The sequence below is a fragment of the Ambystoma mexicanum genome, chromosome 1q, assembly GCF_040938575.1.
Source record: "Ambystoma mexicanum isolate Mex_15411 chromosome 1q, UKY_AmexF1_1, whole genome shotgun sequence".
Lineage (NCBI taxonomy): Eukaryota > Metazoa > Chordata > Amphibia > Caudata > Ambystomatidae > Ambystoma > Ambystoma mexicanum.
In genome coordinates, this window is record NC_090922.1 from 1209026112 (window position 1) to 1209045640 (window position 19529).

The following is a 19529-nucleotide window of genomic DNA, read 5'->3' on the forward strand; positions in this document are numbered from 1 at the left end:
CAACTTCTTCTTGTCCCCTTTGGCCCACCTGATCTCTACCTTCTACTCTAACTTTCAGTGTTATGCGGATTCCTTCAGACACCCCTCAGCCTCCTCTCCTCTCTAACTCATTCCTGACTGTCTATCCGAGATTCAGGATTGGTGCGCCTCCAACAATCTCTGCCTTAATGCCAGAAGGATGGCGATCCTTCTCATTGGGAGCCCTGTCCCTGGCTTTCCCTGTCTCACTTTGGCCACCCACCTTGGCCCTCTTCCTTTGCCTTCCTGCGAGGCAAAAAACCTTGGTGTCATCTATGACTCCACTCTCTCTCTCTCCTTACATCTCGGACATCGCCAAGAAGTCCCACTACCAGCTGCACCTCCTCAAAGGGACTCTTCCCTTTCTCACGTTCCCCCAGAACTCACTGTCTCCAGAGCCCTGGTTCTCTCTAGGCTGGACTACTGCAACCGCCCCTTTCTCAATCTGCCTTCCTCTACTCTCTGCCCTCTTCAACTAATCCAGAACAGGACTGCAAGACTTATCCTTGGCCTCAAGCCCAGGGACCATATCTCTCTAGCCCTGAAATCTCTCCACTGGCTCCTGATGGCTGCAAGGATCAAGTTCAAGACCCTTTGCATTGTCCACAAGGTTTTCTGGGGCCGGGGCCCGCACTACATCCAACACTCTCTTCCAAAATACCTTCCTTCTCGAGCACTTCACTCGGCTACCTCTAACTCTCTAAGGATTAGACGCTTCTCCAGTCAGAGAGTGGGGGGTAGATCCCTCTCCTCTGCAGGTGCCTCCCTCTGGAATGGCCTACCTGCCCCTCTCAAACTTGAGCCGGACCACCTGATGTTCTGGAAGCAGCTCCAAACTTTCCTCTTCTCCTCTGCTTTCTCTCTCTTTCTCCCCTGCTGACCTACCTGACCTACCTGTCTGCTGTACCGACTGGTTGCTTGGCTGCCCTCAAAGTCTCACTGGGTACCAGGCTCTTTCTTGTTCAGTCACCCTTGCATTGCCTCCGGGCCTACCATGCACGTAGGGGCTCTAACTGTAACACTACAGTTCCTTGTTCTCCTTGCAATACCCAACGCTGTGCTGCCCTGGCTGCACTTACTCAGAGAATTGCTGCCCTGTTTTCCCCTCCCTGCTCTCTTGCGCTCCCCCTCTCCCTTTCGCCTTGCACTTCTCGTTCTCAAACTTGCATGATCTGAATGACACAAGGCCTAGTAAGATAATTTGTTTTGTCCTCTCTCTGTCTTCCCCCCTTGTTTTGTCGTGCCTAGAAACACTTGTGTACAGGCGCGTTATGAATAACTTATCATATAGCATATCATATCATATAATTTGGTAAGGAAGATGTCATGCAGAATACCATTACACATGAAGTAGGATGGATTACAAAATAATTGATTTGGTTTCCAGAAACTCACACATGGCCCTCACTGAATGAACATAATGGAAATAAAGACACCTTCTTGAGGGCGCAAATTATATAATTACATGCACATATAAGCATATAAATGCATACACATATCTTTGTCATTGTAAGAGAATGCAACTCGCAAGCAGCTAAGTCCAAAAGTGAAAGGTCAAACACAGGATAGATGAACTCATGAGACACAGAAACTTGACCAGCAATATTTCCAAAGTGTACCAAAGACAAATGGTTCATAAAGCATGAGAATGGTAAGATGGTGCCAAACCGCTTAGGTCATTAGGAAAAGGATGTCATGTTACAATCGTAAGGTCACACTGTCACAACTCACATAAGGGATTGGTTGAAATGTACGTAATCATTCACTCCAATTAGAACGCATGAGAACAGAGATGGGCACAATGCTAATGAGTTAATTTTTATATTCAAAGTTAGTCATGTGGTTAGATTAATCCAATAGAATTAGGAAATGTATGGAAACGCGTATTGTGCAAAAGCGGCAGGCAAATCAGAAGCCTGTAAAATATAAGTGATTTGTAACATTTGTTGTCTTTTCCTTTCTGTAACACACTATAAAACCGTGTATTGTTTAGAATGCAATCGAATGTCTTTTAGATTTTTCCCTGCCTAGACAGTTATAATACATTTGTTTTCTTCTCATATCTGGTGTGTTCATTTTTTGGCTCTTTTGGGTTGAGTTTTTGGTACTTGGATCGAGACTTACCCAACACTACATATGACTGTGGGGAGATCTCTAGCACTGCATTGTGGGAAATGTAGCTCTATTATCATATCATCCCATACAAGCTGTGATTGAAGGAATGGGCAGACAGTGAATTCTGGGAAAAGTCCCAAAGCAATTGTAAGAGAATATGGAGGAGTCTCATTCAAACACTTATGTCTAGCCTCTGAAGTATACAAATTCCTGGAGCTTTTTTATTAGTGCTGAAGCTTTACTGGTCATTTTATAATGGCTGTGGAATGGGTATCGGAGGCTATATAAGAGAACAGTTAATCTCTGGTCAAAGAGGAGAGTAGAAGGAGATGGGGATTTCACTCTTTTCAGGCATTTCCCCAGTGTGCCTCTCCAGTAATATCAAAGGGGCTTGAGGTGGAGCCAGACCAAAGAGATCTACCTCTTAATACACAGTTCCTTACTAATTGAAACCAAAAATACATGCACATTCCAGTAGATTAATGCGTAATTTGGCTCTATGGAAAATGTACTCGTTTGAACGTTCTTGCTTAACTTGCATCCAAGTAATTTAACTTTGAAATGTGCCATCCATTTTTAGCAGCTTTAAAACCTTTATTTAAATTGCACAGAATTCAACATCCTACTTTGGGTTAAGGCTTACACAGGTATTATAACGATGATCAGTAGTCAGGTAAACAGGTCTACAGAACATTTATAGTGTTTCACTCTCAACATATTCCACGTTTACTTTATTGTCCAGTTATTGGTGAAAACCTCCCCAGATATCTCTCGGTCGAGTAGTTTGGGGTAGTAAGCTGTAGTATACCTCTTCGTTATCATTTGCCCATGTCATATCATTCATCCATTTCTCAGCCGTGGGGGGGTGCTTTACTCTCCCCCTGCATCAATATGGCACGCTTAGCCAGTAACAGTCCCATGTTTATGAGTTTGCGTTTTGCTGCGTTCATTTTAGTACATAACCCAATATGCATATTGAATGTTCCCATCCAACCGTTTGTTCCACCATTTCTTCTAATACGTCACATACCTTGCCCCAGTATTCAGAGAGTGCCCCAAAGGACCACAACATGTGCCTCAAATCAGTATCTTCATTACCACATCTTGGGCAACTCCCCTCTGTTGTTGAATACATTTTCTTTATGCGAACCAGGTTTGAGATGAACTCTATTTAATATTTTGAAGTGAATCAACCTGTATCTGGAATTAAGCAATACTTGTTTTGTAAGTCTGCACAGTTGCGACCAATGTGACTCTGTGAACTCAACACCTAGGTCCCTCTCCAACTCTCCCTTAACATCAGGTGTTTGCACCTTCCTTGTCGCCAGCGGCAATTTGTATAGTGCTGAGGCCGTTTTTTTAGTTGTGCTAGTGGAAATTATATGATTCAGACACGGATGCGATGTTGGCTCCTGAGGGAATCCGTTCCATGCTGATGCTAGCGCTGATCGGAGTCTGAAGTATTGTAGTTTCTGCAGCGGAGTATCACCTACTTGGAGCTTAATATCCTCCCAGGGTCTAAATAGGCCATTGTGGTACAGTTCCCCAAATTGTGTTATGCCTGCTCCCCGCCAGTGTGTGGATATTGCTATGTCTTGCGACAGATCTAGGTAGGGTGCACCCCAGATAGGCATTTTCGGGCTATATAGTATGGTGTTTTCGGGGTTGTCGTACCAGTGTCAACCACGCCTGCTGTGTGGACAGCACCGGGTTCAAATGGTTACAATTTCCCCTCATCCCAATGGCCACCCCATGTAATAATGTGACCCTTGCCTCCCCCTGTGTTTCTAAGTCAACGTGTGATGTCAGTGGCTCGCCTTCTATCCAGTTTGTGGCATAACATGCTTGGGCTGCCAAGTAATACAGTTTGTAGTCTGGGGCTGCCAGCCCCGCCCTGCTCATTTGATTGTGTGAGATGCCTTTCAACTGGCCCTCACCTGACCCGTCCACACAAACGCGGAGCAAGCACTAGTTATTTTTGCAAAGAAGGACCTACCTGGCCATAGCAGTATTGTACTGAAGAGGTAGAATAGTTTGGGCAGTATAATAATTTTCACTAGTGCCACTCGCCCCATAAGTGAAATAGGTAGCTGGCTCCAGAGCTCGAGTTTGGCACAAACTGCAGTAATCATAGTTAAGGGAGCGAACCAGGTTGGCCGAGCGCGCCATGTCTACCCCTAAGTATTTTACCTGTTGGGGAGTATGTTAGGGGAACACTACACACAATTAAGACTACAGGTGTAAACACAATCTCACCTTTGGTATATGTCTGTACTACACAGTTCTGTGGAGGCAGGGCTGAGCAGCCAGGCTTATCTCAAGAGGGATGTGAGCAGTACAAGGTGTTACACAAAGGACTTGCAATCACAGTGATTCAAACCAACACTCAAGGTTTCTTGGTAAAACAATATTTATTTATTTACACAGTTAGAAAACATCCCACTAGTAATAAGCAGCTCAATATCACACTATAATACACTACAGTACTAAACCAATAAGTTCCTGAACAAGTTAGGGTCCCCTGAAGTGGGAGCAAAATGGCACTTCAGTAACTTTAAAAGGGGGTAAAAAGACAAAGGTTATAATAATCAAACACAATTACTTTCTTAGGCAGGGCAAATAGTTCCAGTTCACTAAAAGAGGCAGTTCAATTCAATAGCCCTGGGCCAATGTCAATGGATCAGAGTCTTGGATAGGATAGCACAGTTCTGGTAGTAAACAGTTAAGTCTTTGCCAATGTTCTTAGAAGTAGTTTGCACGAAAAAGAGTTATATGTTGGAATAGGAATAGGAGCGAACAATACTCCAAAGTTGGGAAATTTTCACAAACTTTCACTGCGGCAGAGATGATTTCTCAACCGCATTTGCACAGTACCTTTTGAATAAAGAAAAGCTGTAGCTGAGGCAGCTGTTCCTGCTAGTTCCTGCAGATCTTGCTGTTCCTGAGCCTCAGTTGTGGGGACAATAGGGAGGACGTCAGGAGGCTTGGAGGCTCTTGCACTGCACGGCGACGGATCCACAAGCTTGGCAAAACGTCGGTTTAAGGTGTGAGTGCTTTAAAGTCCACAAACTGGTAACCTTCTCACTGGCTATCCAGTTTTCAACAGCACTCTGAAGAAAATTCAATCAGTATGGAGATGGTTTCGAGGTGGCTTGTGAGTTGGCTGTTCCCACCAGCTCAAGGGAAGAAGTCGTCCTTGAAGGGGCTTCTCTGTCGAGGGCGTTTCAGGCAATTTGGACCTGCAACAGGGCTTCACCGGGCTCGTCTTCGGTACTACAAATATTCGAAGGCAAAGGCGCGGTGAGATTATTGAATCGGTGCTGGTGCCACACCTCTATCTCTCATTGTCATTTAAAGTGTCAGTCAATTACTTTCTATTAGTGATTGACCAACTAATATAAAGTGATTGGGCCTCATGCTGAGTTTGCCGGTCAAGAAATAAGGGTGCCGGTAAGCTCAGCGGCACCCTTGTTTCTCGACCGGCAAACTACAGGTTTGCCTGCTGGAAGCCTCTGTGCCGACAGGTCTGACCGTGCCGGACACAGCAGTCTCGGTAGGCAAAGCCATCACGAAAGCACCGGCACCATTAACAACAGTGCCGGTGCTTCCGTGTCCCCACTACCATAGAGTCCTATTGAACTCTATGGAAATGGGGATTAACAAAATTACCGACGCCTGACTCATTCAGGGTTACCGCCGGATTCGTAATTTGTAGAAGAGGGTGGTTCAACAAAATACTATATTGTATTAGCACCCTGTGGATGGGAGCTGGCCAATCAGGAGGCTAGAACGTGGGCTGATACTCCCCATCTAGCCCGCATTCCAAGCAACCTGATCGGCAGCTCCCCAACCTGCCATCTTCCGCCACTGCAGTCATGTTGCCCCCCAAACCTCACTTACCTGTTTGTGCCACCACAGCTCTTGCAGCTTCTCTCCTTCCTCCATTTGGCCACCTTGGAAAGGGAAGACAGTCTCCGTATGGAGCCTTTCCTTCCTCAACCATGGCGGCCATCTTTGCACAGTATTTTCATTCAATGAATGGGAAGCCACGTACATCCCGTTCTTTGAATGAAAATATATTTTTTTAACACCCTGGTTTACCACTTTTGTAACCCGGGGTGCTGATGGTGTTATTAACTAATTCCACGGGCTATACCTGGGGTAACGCCGCAGTGCGCTCGTTAAATGCCCTCACTTTGTTTGGGGCTTTTACTCGGGTACCTGGCCGTTACCCCCAGTAGAGCATGTGGAATGGGTTAATAACTCCATATTAGATACCTGAAAGGGCGAATAACCCTTCCCCATTGGTCAATTTGCAGGCTATATGAGCCTAAGGTTTCTTACAGACACTGTTTTCGTATAGACCTGCATATTTGGCCTAACCTTTTGCTTTTTAGCTCGGAAATACGAGCTCTAACAGTGCTTCACCCCCTCTAGCGGCCTTGTTTGAAATGACATTTTCCTATAAATATTGTTCTTTTTTTGTTTGTTAGTTTAAATGAATGAAAATAATAATTTATTATAAAAAGCATGACATATTTTTAGCATGTTATTTTTCATGTTTTTTGTAAACTTAAATATTCCACTTGGAATATTTAAGTCCCCAAAAAACAATACAATAATTTTAAGAATTATATTTTTACATGAACTTTTTTGTGTTTGGCCATGGAATCTAATAGCTTCATAAACACACAGCTTGGGCATACTGTGCGTTATGGTTGGCCTTTAACTCTTCAGTGCCCATAACGCCTGGTGCGGCCCTAGCTGCAGGTTTATTTGAACTGTTCTATTGCTCTGCATTACTTGGCCATTTCTATGAGACATCTGGTTATATTTGTTTGTCCTTTACAGACAGCAGTGGGTCCAGTTCAATAATGGATGTCGAACACATTATCCTGGCACGAATTCCTGACGAGATGCCCACTGGAGCAGAAGAAATATTACATTCTGAAAAGTTTCTGGATGATTTATTTTTCATGGAAAGAATTCTTATGGAAAACAATTTTCAGCCTAAGCTTGCAGTATATCGTCAGTTGCCTGTTCTGACCGGTAAGCTTCCAATTCATGTCATATAGAAACCGCGATTCTTTCATGTCTGTTGCCCTGCTATGATGTCATATATGTAAAGATCTTCTAATTTTCCATGACATGCTATTGCATCTTTCGTTCCAGACGGGAGGAAAATCTTGTCCGAGTGTGATGGGTCTGAGCTGCAACTAATTTTTGCGTTTATTTTCCGTGAGGTGTCGAGACAGGTGTTGTTTGTTTATGTTGTGCTGCACAAGTAGTGTTTTTCCAGTAGCCATTTTTTTTAAAAATAAATTGTGTTTCAGAGAACTACCGTGGTGTCATCCAACAGTGCACGCATTAATCTATTGATTGCGGTTTTTTTCTTAAAAAAGGAATATTTCACATTTGGCTGATCATATATTAGGAATTTTTGTGTTCACCATTTGATAGTAATGAGTGCGATTTGGTAAATCAAAGTAGGCAATTTGGAACTAGGCATCCCGAACGCATGAGTTTTGTGGGTCTAGCCTGGGTGGGGAAAGAGTCGCCGAGCAGGCAGAAGCCTGCCCTAAGCAAGGGCTACTATTCATGGCGTCAGCACATGCTCCAAGCAACCTGATTGGTCGATCAGATACTCAAGGGTACTATTGCACATTTATTTGGTAACAAAATGTAGGGGTTCCACTTACAGATCCATCCTGACCAACAGTGGTCCCCTTTTGATCCTCTTTCCTATAGCCAGTCCATGCCTTTGTCTCCTCAGCGACCATTTCACGCTTCTTTCTTCTAATATGATAGCCACCATGATTGCTCACACTCAGAGTGGATCCCACCTCAATCCCTGCAAAATTAAGATTTTGAAAGACCATATGCCTATATTTTGTATTATGGATTTGGTCACCAAGTCCTTGAGATAATTTCAAAGCCCTTCAAACCAGATAGCCTTGTCCCCATCTTAAACATGCTCACTTTTGGCCCCTTGCCTCCTGACCTCCAGCCTATATCTTTTCTTCCATGCTCTTACTTCCCCCTTCCCTGGCACGCCGTTCCTAAGGGACACACCCAAGGGGTTACAAATGAGTAAATGAGGAGCTGGGATGAGTAGGAGCGCAGGGGGTGGTTTTTCAGCACCTGGCCCATGTTATCATGTATTTTCATAATCTTGGGTCTGTATGAAAGTAGGTGCTGTTGAAAGTTGACTCAACCACTGTGCACCTTAGTATGTATTCAGCTGAAAATGATAGATTTCAGTTGCTTCCTCTGTGAGGCATAGGATGAGGAGCAAATGCATAATGTGGGCCAACACCGAATATCGTATGCACATGTGTATGAGGGCATTTGCCTGCGAGAAAGATGTGTGACTGATCTGTGGGTTTTAGCCAAATAAAATGATTCCCATAGTGCTTTGTTTAGAATAAACATAGAATCCCTATTTCTGTAAACACCATCTGAATTGTGTGCATGTTTTACCTCTGTCCTTTAGACCCTGATTTTAGTTATGGAATTGAATTGAAAGACGCATGCACGGAAGGATTGACGCTGAGCCTCAATCGATTGTGGTCCTTTGGGTGCGAGTTGACTAAAGGCCGGAATGTGAGCAGCACAGCTTGGAACAAAAAGAACCCAGTAAGTTGCTGCATAAGTATTGTCTAGGGCTTTGAAAATCCATCTTCAAATGTCTGGCAGGGCTCTGCAGCCTTTGACTCTCCAGATGTTTTGCACTACGAACTCCATGACACCTCTCTGTGGATGTTGCTGGCTAAGGATGATGGGAGTTGTTAACCAAGACATCTGGAGAGCCTAGGATTGCAGGACCTTTACAGACTTATGTTGGGCTATATAATTCCAATTTATGCTTGACAGTAAGAGTGAATGGCTGCATTTCTATAGTGCAGCTAGCAGACCAGGCTGTCTCCAGGTAAAGCTTGGCTGTCACTGAAGGTTCATGTGACATTTATAATAATAGGGTTGTCAAATGTTTTTGAAAGGCACTGGGTGCAAATGGCAGTAAAGGAGGACTCAGCGTGTTGTAATGCTGTGAATCTTAATCCTAGTGTCTCGGGAGGATAGCTCAGGGGCAACGTGCTAGACTTGGACGCCCACACAGAGCAAAACAGGTTCGATCCCTGGTCCGCGCTTAGAAACCTCTGGGTATTAAGCGCGTTATAAATAACCAATCATATCAGAGCAACTTGGCTGTTAATGTGTTGAACAGCCAGTGGTCGAAGTGGGCGGAGCGGTACTCCTTCTATTTTCAAAAAAAGGTTTTACTGTTTCTATACTTTATTTGAAAAAGAAACCATTCCGGAATGGTTTGGCGTTCAAATAAAAGTGTAGGAGGAAGTTGAAATTTGCACTTAAGTGGCCTTCACTGCATATTCCCTTAAACAGCAGGTGTGTTTGTTTGGGCGCTTGGATTGCTCGCAGCAGAGGTGGCATGGCAATGGCGTTTGTAGGGAGCGGGGACAGGCCAGCAGGGACCATAGTTCCACTGCTTCTTTTCGTTCATTTCGACCACTGCAAACAGCTCATCAAGCCCGCCATTGTCGCTTCAGTATGACTACAGTGTAGAAGTTAAGGGGAAACAGTAGCGTCCTATGTGGTTGCATAAGGGCATCATTTGGCCAGAAAGAAGGCTTCCGGGCAGACGTTTTTCGATGGGCATTTTTATATAGGGGAAATATGCTTTTTTTGCTTGCAGTATGACTGCTTTATACAACTGAAAGTAGGATAGTGTAAAGTTTTCCATGTGTATAGGGTCATTGTGAACTCACCGCCTGCAATCCAGTGATATATAAATGTTGAATGTATGCATGTATTTTTGTTTATCTCTGTGCTTCTGAGGGTTAGAGAGAGGCAGGTGCATTCTAAGAAGTTTCCCTTTCCTTTAGTGACTAAACGAAGGATTAAAAAGAGCACCCTAGGAGTGTGAGCCACCACTCTGGTTGCTTGGCTTGGGTCGTGGGGTTTACCTTACTTTTTTCTTTTTTTTTTTAAATGTTTTTATTGGCATTTATAAGTATACAGAAAAGCTGTTTAGCAACTGCTTTGGATTGCATCATCTTATGTATATAATGTGTGCCAATTAAACTGCAGTAAAACAATAACGAATTAACAAACAAAATAACAACATTAACTGTCCCACCATTTACTAGCACCTCGTGTTCCATGTTTCTAGGTTAGGGGCTCAGGTCCGAAGCCAGTTCTCTGCGTTGACCCACTCAGGGCAGTGACATAGTGACGCATATAGGAATAATGGATTGGTCTCTGCGCTCTGTTCCCTTTTGGCGTCCAAGGGGGTTTAGATTCAAGGAGGTTTATAGTTCGTCGAAAAAATCATGTCTCTCAGGAGGGCCCTCCAGGCCTCTAGTGTGTTGCTCGCTCTGTCGCCTCCCCGGCTCTTCCCCTCCTCCCAAGCTCTAGTTTCGGCCGTGGTCCACCTCTCCATCTCCTTAATCCAGGGCTCATATCTGGGGCCTGCTGGCGATTTCCAGGCCATGGCAATCGTCCTCTTAGTTAACACACAAGCCATGTCCATAAGCTTTGCCAGGTGCCTGATTTTACTCAGCCTCGGGTAAGTGCCCAGTAGGCACTCCTTGGGTGTCCAACCATATGTCTCCAGCCCAGCATTCCTGCAGGTTTGTCAGCGGCCTGCCAGAGTTTCTGAGATTTGGGACAAGCCCAGAACATGTGGATCATGTCCGCCAGGTTGGAGGAGCACCAAGGGCATCTTGGGTCGGCTGTGTTATTAAATGTGGATATCCTGTGTGGGGTCATATAAGTTCTGTAAAGTACGTTCAGTTGGATCAGTCTGAACCTGGCATTCCTAGATACCTCCTTTGGGTATGCCAGGGCTCTCAACCATTCGCCCTCTGTAATTTCAGTCCCCAAGTCGGTCTCCCATTTCTCTTTCAGCCGTGCACTCCTTGGGTTGGGCCTGTTGTTTATTTGGGTGTATAGCCGTGATGTTGGCTTCCAGCCGTCGCCGAGGTTGTATATTTCCCGCAGAAGGGGGGGTGTCTCTGGTTCTTCAGGCCATTTGTCCCAATTCTCCTTGGCTACATGCTTCACTTTTTGGTACCAAAGGAATTGGCCTGGTGGAAGTCCGTCCCTTTCTCGCAGTGATTCAATGTGTGGATATCCTGTGTGGGGTCATATAAGTTCTGTAAAGTACGTTCAGTTGGATCAGTCTGAACGTGGCATTCCTAGATACCTCCTTCGGGTATGCCAGGGCTCTCAACCATTCGCCCTCTGTAATTTCAGTCCCCAAGTCGGTCTTCCATTTCTCTTTCAGCCGTGCACTCCTTGGGTTGGGCCTGTTGTTTATTTGGGTGTATAGCCGTGATGTTGGCTTCCAGCCGTCGCCGAGGTCGTATATTTCGCGCAGAAGGGGGTGTGTCTCTGGTTCTTCAGGCCATTTGTCCCAATTCTCCTTGGTACATGCTTCACTTTTTTGTACCAAAGGAATTGGCCTGGTGGAAGTCCGTCCCTTTCTCGCAGTGATTCAAAGTCCCTGAAGAGTTCTCGGAGAACATGTCTCCCCATGTGTAGAGGCCGTACCTCTCCCAGCACCTCAGTGTTGATAGGTCACTGGGGGTTTTGCAAACGTCCGCCAGCATGGGGATATCGGGTGCATTTGAGTGTTGTAGTCCGACTATGGATCTAACCCTGTTCCATACTTGTCTCCCCACATCTAGTATCATGGGTGGGTTGGATGGCCCAACTCGTGTGTTCCATATTAACTCTTTGGGGTGCAACGATGAGGTTAATTGGGAGAGAAGATTCAACTCAGCTGTAGGTTCGTCTGAAAGCCATTTTGCTAGATGTGTCAATTGAGCCGCCAAGTAGTATCTCTGGAAATCGGGAAGCTGGATGCCACCCTCGGTGCAGGTAAGTGTAAGGACACTTAGTGTGAGTCTGTGTCTGGCTCGTCCCCAGAGAAAGTCCCTAATCAGGGATTCCAGCTTCCTGAAGAAGGGTGGGGGAATGTGGTATGCCACATTGGTGAAGTAGTAGAGGAACCTGGGGGGTATTATCATTTGTGGGGTTTACCTTATAGTTAGGGTGACCAGATGTCCCAGTTTTGCTGGGAGTGTCCCGGAATGTTGTGCTCTGTCCCCCTTTCTCGAGATTATGTTTCCATTGGAAACTGCAGTGGTCCGGGTTTTAGGTAGTAGGTCTTCATAGCTGGCAGGAAGGAATGCACAATCTCGCACAGATGAAAAGCTTCATTTTACAACTTAAGATAGTGTTAGTTTGTGATTAAATAATTATAAAATGTGTTTATTGGAACAGTAACACTTAAACCCCCTTCTCCTCCAAACGCTACTGAAGTTAGTGCCTTGATAGCCATATTCAAGAGTTAGTCCAACTTTTATGCTAGTTGCTCTAGCCGGCTTTTTACTTTTTAAATCTGGTCACCCTACTCATAGCATATGCTTGTGTTCTGAGCAAGTATTACATGCCTGCACCTGCCACCCTTTTCCAGCTTCTTTTCCACCCTTTAAATGACAGAAACCATAATTGTGTTGGTGTTTTATCAACATGTCCCAATGCTCCAACCACAAGGGTATCAAGACTATACTGCACTGGAGATCCCTAATAAGGGTGAAACCAGGTGTGTAGTTGTCTGGCAGCCTTGGGAAGTGTCTGTCTTGGGTTGATAAAGCGAAGTATAAAGTGGCAAACCCCTGTAAGACAAAGGCAGTGTCCTGGAGCACAAGACTTGTATTACATGCACACTCATAATATAGCTATTGAAACCTGGGAATTTGCTGTGCTCCAGCGATTGGCTATCACCTTTTAGACTGTAAATATGCCTGAAACCCATAATGCTTACATTTTTACTCCGATTTCTTCTCGGAAGTTCTCATCAGTCTCGATGTGTATAATAACGATACTCCTAAGAGGCTTTTAACATATTTTATAACGGATTTCATTAAGTGTCCCTTTTTCTTCCAGGATCTGTTGGCTGTAGGCTATGGACAGTTTGGCTTTAAGGAACAGAAGGGAGGGCTAGCGTGCTGCTGGTCACTGAAGAATCCAACGGTAACATCGGATTGGTTTCTGTGCTTGTTCTCTGGCTATATGTTAACATTATAGTCTTGGTTCATTCTGTGTTATTTTTCTCAGCCTGTGCATCGATCTTTCGTTAGGAACTGCATCTTGTCTATTTGCTGTTGTCATTGCTTAACCCGCCAGGCAAATGCCTCTCCTACACCTAACAGTCCCCATGCACCCGTTGCTGCTTCAGGCATTTGCACCTAGCACACCATGACTGGAACTGCACAGCATGACTGGAACTAGTGACCCTTTGAAATTTAGGAAATTCAAGCTGTGACTGGAATTAACAACCACTTATCACCCTGTCATGGTCTCCAATGCCGTCATGTGTGTGCATATCTGTAAATACGCTAATTGACTGAAAATGTATTTAATGTTTTGTTCAGTCACCATTTACTTTTTTCGGCTTATTTCCCACCACCATCCGGTTTAGTGTGTTAACTGCAGGTTCATGATCGTGGATTTCTTCAACACTGAATATGCTTCTTTTGGTGCATGTCTCTCTTGCACCTGATGCACCTTCATTCCCTCTATGCTGTGAAAACCAGGAAGAGAAAAGAAGCCAAAAGACAAAGAAGAGACAAAACAGTCCTACCCCTAATATTCTCATTTAAAGCTTATGTTTCTTCCCATTTCCCCATTACTCGCTTGCCCATTTTCTTCTTCATCTGTGGGCTTTCTATAAAGTCTAATGGTTGAAAAGGAAGTCAATGATAACTGGATTATACTCCCCATCAAGTGGCGCTTCACTCTTCTCCTTCTGTTGTGCTGCTGTTGACCTTGCAGATGTCTGTGATATGTGTCCAAACCACCCTTTCTTTTACTTTAACTGCAGTGGACATCCCCTATACATTTTCGTAGGGGCCAGTAGACCTCGGTTCTTGCCACTTCCCTAAGACGTTACAGACAAAAATGTTATCCCCCGGATAGATGAGCAGTGCTTGTGGAAATTCCTTTCTGTGTGCACTTGTCTCTTTTTCAACATTGAACGTTGAACCTGGCAGGAAATGTATTTGAGGGCAGTTGTCAGTTCAGTTAAGTACATCTGCATTTCTTTTCCAAGGACCTGCGCTGTGTTATTAGCGTCCAAAATTGAACGTGCAGGAGGGACAGGCGCATGCATCCTCCTTCAAATTACAATTTCATGTGGATTCAACTGGTGATCTGCACTGGGTGAGTTGCGAAGAGCAAAAAGCACCAATGGGAGGCAATAAAGCCAGTTTTGGCACAAAGATATGGTTAGCTTTGCTAAGCATTCTTTAAGAAAGCCGTTTAATCTCTCAACAATACCGTTCACTAGCCGCCGGTACACTTTGCATAGCCTGTGTTTTATTCCTAGAAGGTGTGTTATTTCCTTAAAAAGGTGATTGGCAAAATATTGGCCGATGTCTGACCTTATTTATCTATTTATTTATTTTCATTTAGTTTATTACAAACCTTTGAAAAACAACCTCCATAAGAAGAAAACGTTTGAAAAACAAACTCCATAAAAGGAAAAATTTCATCGCATATCCCCCCATCTTGAAAACGGCATCCTTACTAGGAACTTGGCTGCTGACTTTGCATTGTTTTTAGAATAGGTCCCAACCTCATGCCAACGTGAAAATGGACAGATGACAACGAGCATGTACCTGTAAGAGGCACATCTATATTGCATGTCCACATAGTCAATATGCAAGTGCCCGAAGGGTCCTTCTGGTCGCAGCAATGTCCCCTTTATAGTTTTAAATGTATGACCAGACAAAAACTGCTGACACACCACACAATTTCCCATAAAGTCTACCACTCACTCATTCGAATTTCAGAACATATAACCCTTTGTTTATTTCTGCAGCTATGTTTTCTTTAGACACATGGGCAGGAAAGTGCAGCTGTTCTTACGCTACACTTAATAACCTTTTGGCCATCAAAGGTTTCCCTGTGCTGTTTTGCCTCCATATTAACTTTGTGGGCGAAAGGGAACAACCTCTTTGTACCCATAAGCCTTTTTCCTCCTGCTGGGCCTCACCTTGCAGCTCTATAATCTTTACAATCGGTATCGGTAACTTTCTCCGTTTTCTTCCTCTTGACCCTTTTTTTCTTTCTGCTGCCATTATTTTCATTCTTCCTTCTGCACCTGGGCACAGTCTCATACTTCCCTCGGGTAAGTAGGCTGCTTCTTAGGATGCTCTGTCGGCCATTTCATTCCTTCCAGATAGTTGGTCCTGCTCACCTGTATGGGTGGCACATTTTATTATGGCCACCTCCTCTGGCAGTTTTAGTGCTTCAATCAATTGCCCGAGCAACTCAACATGTGTTACCAGGGATCCGTCACTACTCCTAAACCCCCTTCTCTCCCACACTGCCAATCTTGAATGTATTGTGGATGTTACGTAAGCTGAATTGGAAAATAGGTTATCTACATGCCCATCCATCATATTTAATGCGCTGATCATTGCCACTAACTCTAATGCCTGTGCTGACTTATGCAATGGTAACCTCTGCTGGAATACTATTACATAGTCTACATTATTGTAGCACCCTGTTAAAACTCTTGTATGTCTCCTTCCCTTCTATACTTGATGACCTGTCAATGAAGACCATGTCTGCCCCTTCTATTTCTTCTTCTTTGGACTGTATGTTCCCTTCCATCCTGTCCATATGTGCTGCACTGTCATGTATGTAGTCCTGTATGTAGTCCCCTTCTTCTGCAGGTTCTGCTATGAATGTTGCTGGATTTACCACATGACACCTAACAACCTCAATGGCTGGGTTTGCGTATTTCCTCATACCCCAATGCCCCTTGTGTCGTCAATGTGCTTTTGGATTTTTTCCAAAATAACAAATGCTCCACATACAGTACTACGGGGCACCCCATGATGGTTGTCGCTACCTTCTCTATTGCAAATGCTGCAGCTGTGAGAGCATGTTCACGGGGGAACTATCTCTGCATCACTGGGTCTAGAATACCACTGTAGTACGCAAATGCTTGCGTCTCTGTGGCTTCTTTTGCATGAGAACCACCTTCTCACTGAGCCATCAGAGTGTGAGAACAAGTAAAACTCTTTGTAGTTATATGTGGCCAACACTGGTGCATGGACCAATGCCTCTTTTAGCTCTGCAAGGCTTTCATTCATTTCTGGTGTCCATTTTAGTTCCCTCTTCACCTTCTGTGCTTCCTGTACGAAGGGTCTCGTAATTGTTGAATAGGCAAACACCTATGCCCTGCAGTAGTTGCATAACGCAGGAATGTCTGCATTTCCTTCACCTTGTGTGGATGTGTAGTCAGGTTAATTGTATCTACCCTCTCCTGTCCTATCTTGCGCACTTCAATGGAAATTATTTGTGCCAGGTACACAACCTCCTCCTGACAGTATTGCAGTTTTGCATTGTCCACTTTATATCTTTGTGCGATACAAGCATGCATTCACTAAAAAAGCATAATTTGTTGTTTAAAAGGGTGTTTCCCAATTGTAACTACAATTTCCATCTTATTACTGCAACAATCTTAAAATGGTAGGAAAATAGATATGCATGAAAAATGCCCCTCTCCAGACACAAAACACAGCAACAATTGAGCAGAAAGAAACCATTTCCCATCTCGCTGTGTGCTCTAATAGGCTAAGAGAACAAATGTCTGAACCGCTCCTTCATGGCCAGCAGTTTCATCCATGCAGATAAGAATCAAAGCATGGATTCTAGTTTAAGTCACCTGCCCTCTGCAGTGACCTCTGCTCTCAACTGATGCGTAGATGGTAGGCATAGAAAGATAAAAGGTGGCATATTTGCACAATTTTAATGCGTAAAAAGGGCTGGTACGACAGTTATCTGAAAGCCTGCTCTTAGGTAGAATAGGAACCGATATCCAATACAGATTGGTTTTGTTTTATTACCCTAGTTATGTTATGTTATTAGGATTTATACCGCGCTATGCAGCCATTTGTATGATCTCCAGGCACTCATATATAAGGGCGCCATACATTCATCATCTCATTCTAAATTATATGCAATGAGACATATTCTATATTTATAAATTATATATCTAGAGACATATAATGTTGCATACTATTAAAAATGAGATTACAAGTGTATGGAGCTCATACATATAACTAGTCCGATTTGCCATAACCAGTGTGTAGTGCAGAACAATTCGTAATTTCCCAAGATAATGTGTTATTTATGTATGCACTCAATCTTCACACACTTCGGCATTTGGCAAAAGTCGAGTTGCACATTGTCAAGGGCCCCAGGGTTTCTATCGGGCACCCTTTTCAGTTTTGATACAATGACCAATATTACATTTCAGGCATGTAATACAAGTTGAACAATACTACTGTGCAATTAAGGAAAAGTTGGGAGCAAAACAAGAAGTTATTTCTAGCCACACCAAACCTCCTTTTGAGGTGAAAGCAACATGGTGCTTTACTCTCCTGAGGTAGGTCAAGATTGATTCTGGTGTGACAAGTCGTCCATCAGCAGCAGGTAGCATCTTGACATGTGAGAAAGAGAACCAAAGGGAATCACAAGGGTCCAAATGAAGGCCACTCATCCGGCATCATCAAAACTGCACGGTGCACTTAACGACAGAAACGGCAGACAGTAGTAACAATGCATTCAATAAAAGGTCAACAAAGGGCCATTATAAATAGGGGTACGCTCTTTGGCGAGGATGTGCTTTTACTTCCAAATGGCACCAAAGTCGTGCACGACTCCAAAGGTGCACCTTCAGTGAGCATATATAGTTACTTTGCCTTTGGACAAAATACATGCATGTGTTAGGGTAACCAGTTAGGCTATCTAGGCAGAGTGAACATGCAGTAAGAAATTGGTTGAATAGAGAGTACACAAAGAATAACCTGCCAAAACACTCCTGTGGCATCATGTAAGATAAACCATCCACTAAGCTAGCACAAGCTCTCCAAGAAATGGGCTTTGTACAAACAGTTCTCCAACCTACCCACAGTAAAGGGCGCATTCTTGACTGGGTAGTTGACCACAACTGCGGCATCAACATCAGCTCCACCACGCCCACGCCATGGTCCGACCACTTTCTCATTCACTTCTTCATCCCCCTACCTATCAACTCGGTAAAAAAACTCTCACCTGCACCCCCAGCCATGGCCAGGAGCGCCAAGAACCTCACCAAAGAAAGCATCACACCCTATCTAGCTCCTCTCACGAACAACCTCCCTGCCTCATTTGACCCAGCTGCACTGGCAGATATCTACAAAACCACCATTAGCACTGCCATTGACATCATCGCCCCCTTACAAAAGAAAAAATCCAAAAACTCCAAACACTCCAATACGTGGTTCTCAGCAGAACTAAAAGAACTACGAACTAAAAAATGCAAAGCCCTCAACGTATGGCAAAAAGCACCCAATGCCTCTTCACTATCGTCCTACAAATCACTGGCCACCCAATACAAAAAAAGCATCATAGCAGCCAAATCTGCATCATATAATGAAAGAATCTCCAACGCCACCTCAGAATCCAAAGAGCTCTTCGCCATCTTCAAGGAACTCTCCACACCAGCCACTAAGTCACAAGAGATTGTCAAGGACCAAGCCTGGTGTAACACCATACAAACCGCCCTTCTAAAAAAAAAATCGAACTCCTCCAAGCCAAAATCTTAAACCATCACAAAAATCTCACTCAGCAAATCTTAGCTGCATCCCCTAAGGAAACAGTGATTGAGAACAAAAAGATAAGTCACATCACACCCTTTAAATTTAGAGAAGTCTCAGAAAAAGAGGTAATCGATATCGTTAACAGAATCAAACCCTCCAACTGCAAGGGCGACGCCTGCCCCGCCAAACTAGTCAAAGACTGTGTTGAGACACTAGCACCATTCCTCAAATCCTTCATTAATGCATCCTTCAACTCTAACTCAGTCCCAAACAGCCTAAAAGAAGCTTGGGTGCGCCCCCTTCTCAAGAAACCCACTCTAGATCCAGAAAACGCCAACAACTATAGACCCATTACAACAGTTCTCTTCCTGCTCAAGATCCTCGACAAAGTCGCCTTCTCACAAATACAGCACTACCTCGAAGAAAATCGCATCTTAGGCAAAAGGCAATCGGGCTTCCGCCCGGGGCATGGGACCGAATCGGCCCTTCTAGACCTTAAAATTCAACTTAATGACATCATGGACAAAGGCACACCGGCTCTCCTCCTACTATTAGACCTATCTGCTGCCTTCAACCTGGTCAATCATGACATTCTAGGCACACAACTTAAAAATGAAGCTCACTTCTCGCCGGAAGCCGTCTCCTGGGTCAAATCCTTCCTCGAGGTTCGACTTATGAAAGTCTTTTCTGAATCTGCAAACGCTACCCCAACCA

General features: G+C 44.2%; 1 protein-coding gene across 2 annotated transcripts in view; it reads left to right on the plus strand.

Annotated features, from left to right (window-relative positions):
- The window catches only part of DNAI4 (dynein axonemal intermediate chain 4), a 779679-nt gene that overhangs the window by 425182 nt on the left and 334968 nt on the right, over nucleotides 1-19529 (plus strand). For both annotated transcript variants that reach the window (XM_069641948.1, XM_069641947.1), the window contains 3 exons: nucleotides 6985-7182; nucleotides 8627-8769; nucleotides 13105-13191. In XM_069641948.1, the coding sequence (XP_069498049.1) occupies nucleotides 6985-7182; nucleotides 8627-8769; nucleotides 13105-13191 (428 nt within the window). The remainder of the gene's footprint in view (nucleotides 1-6984; nucleotides 7183-8626; nucleotides 8770-13104; nucleotides 13192-19529) is intronic.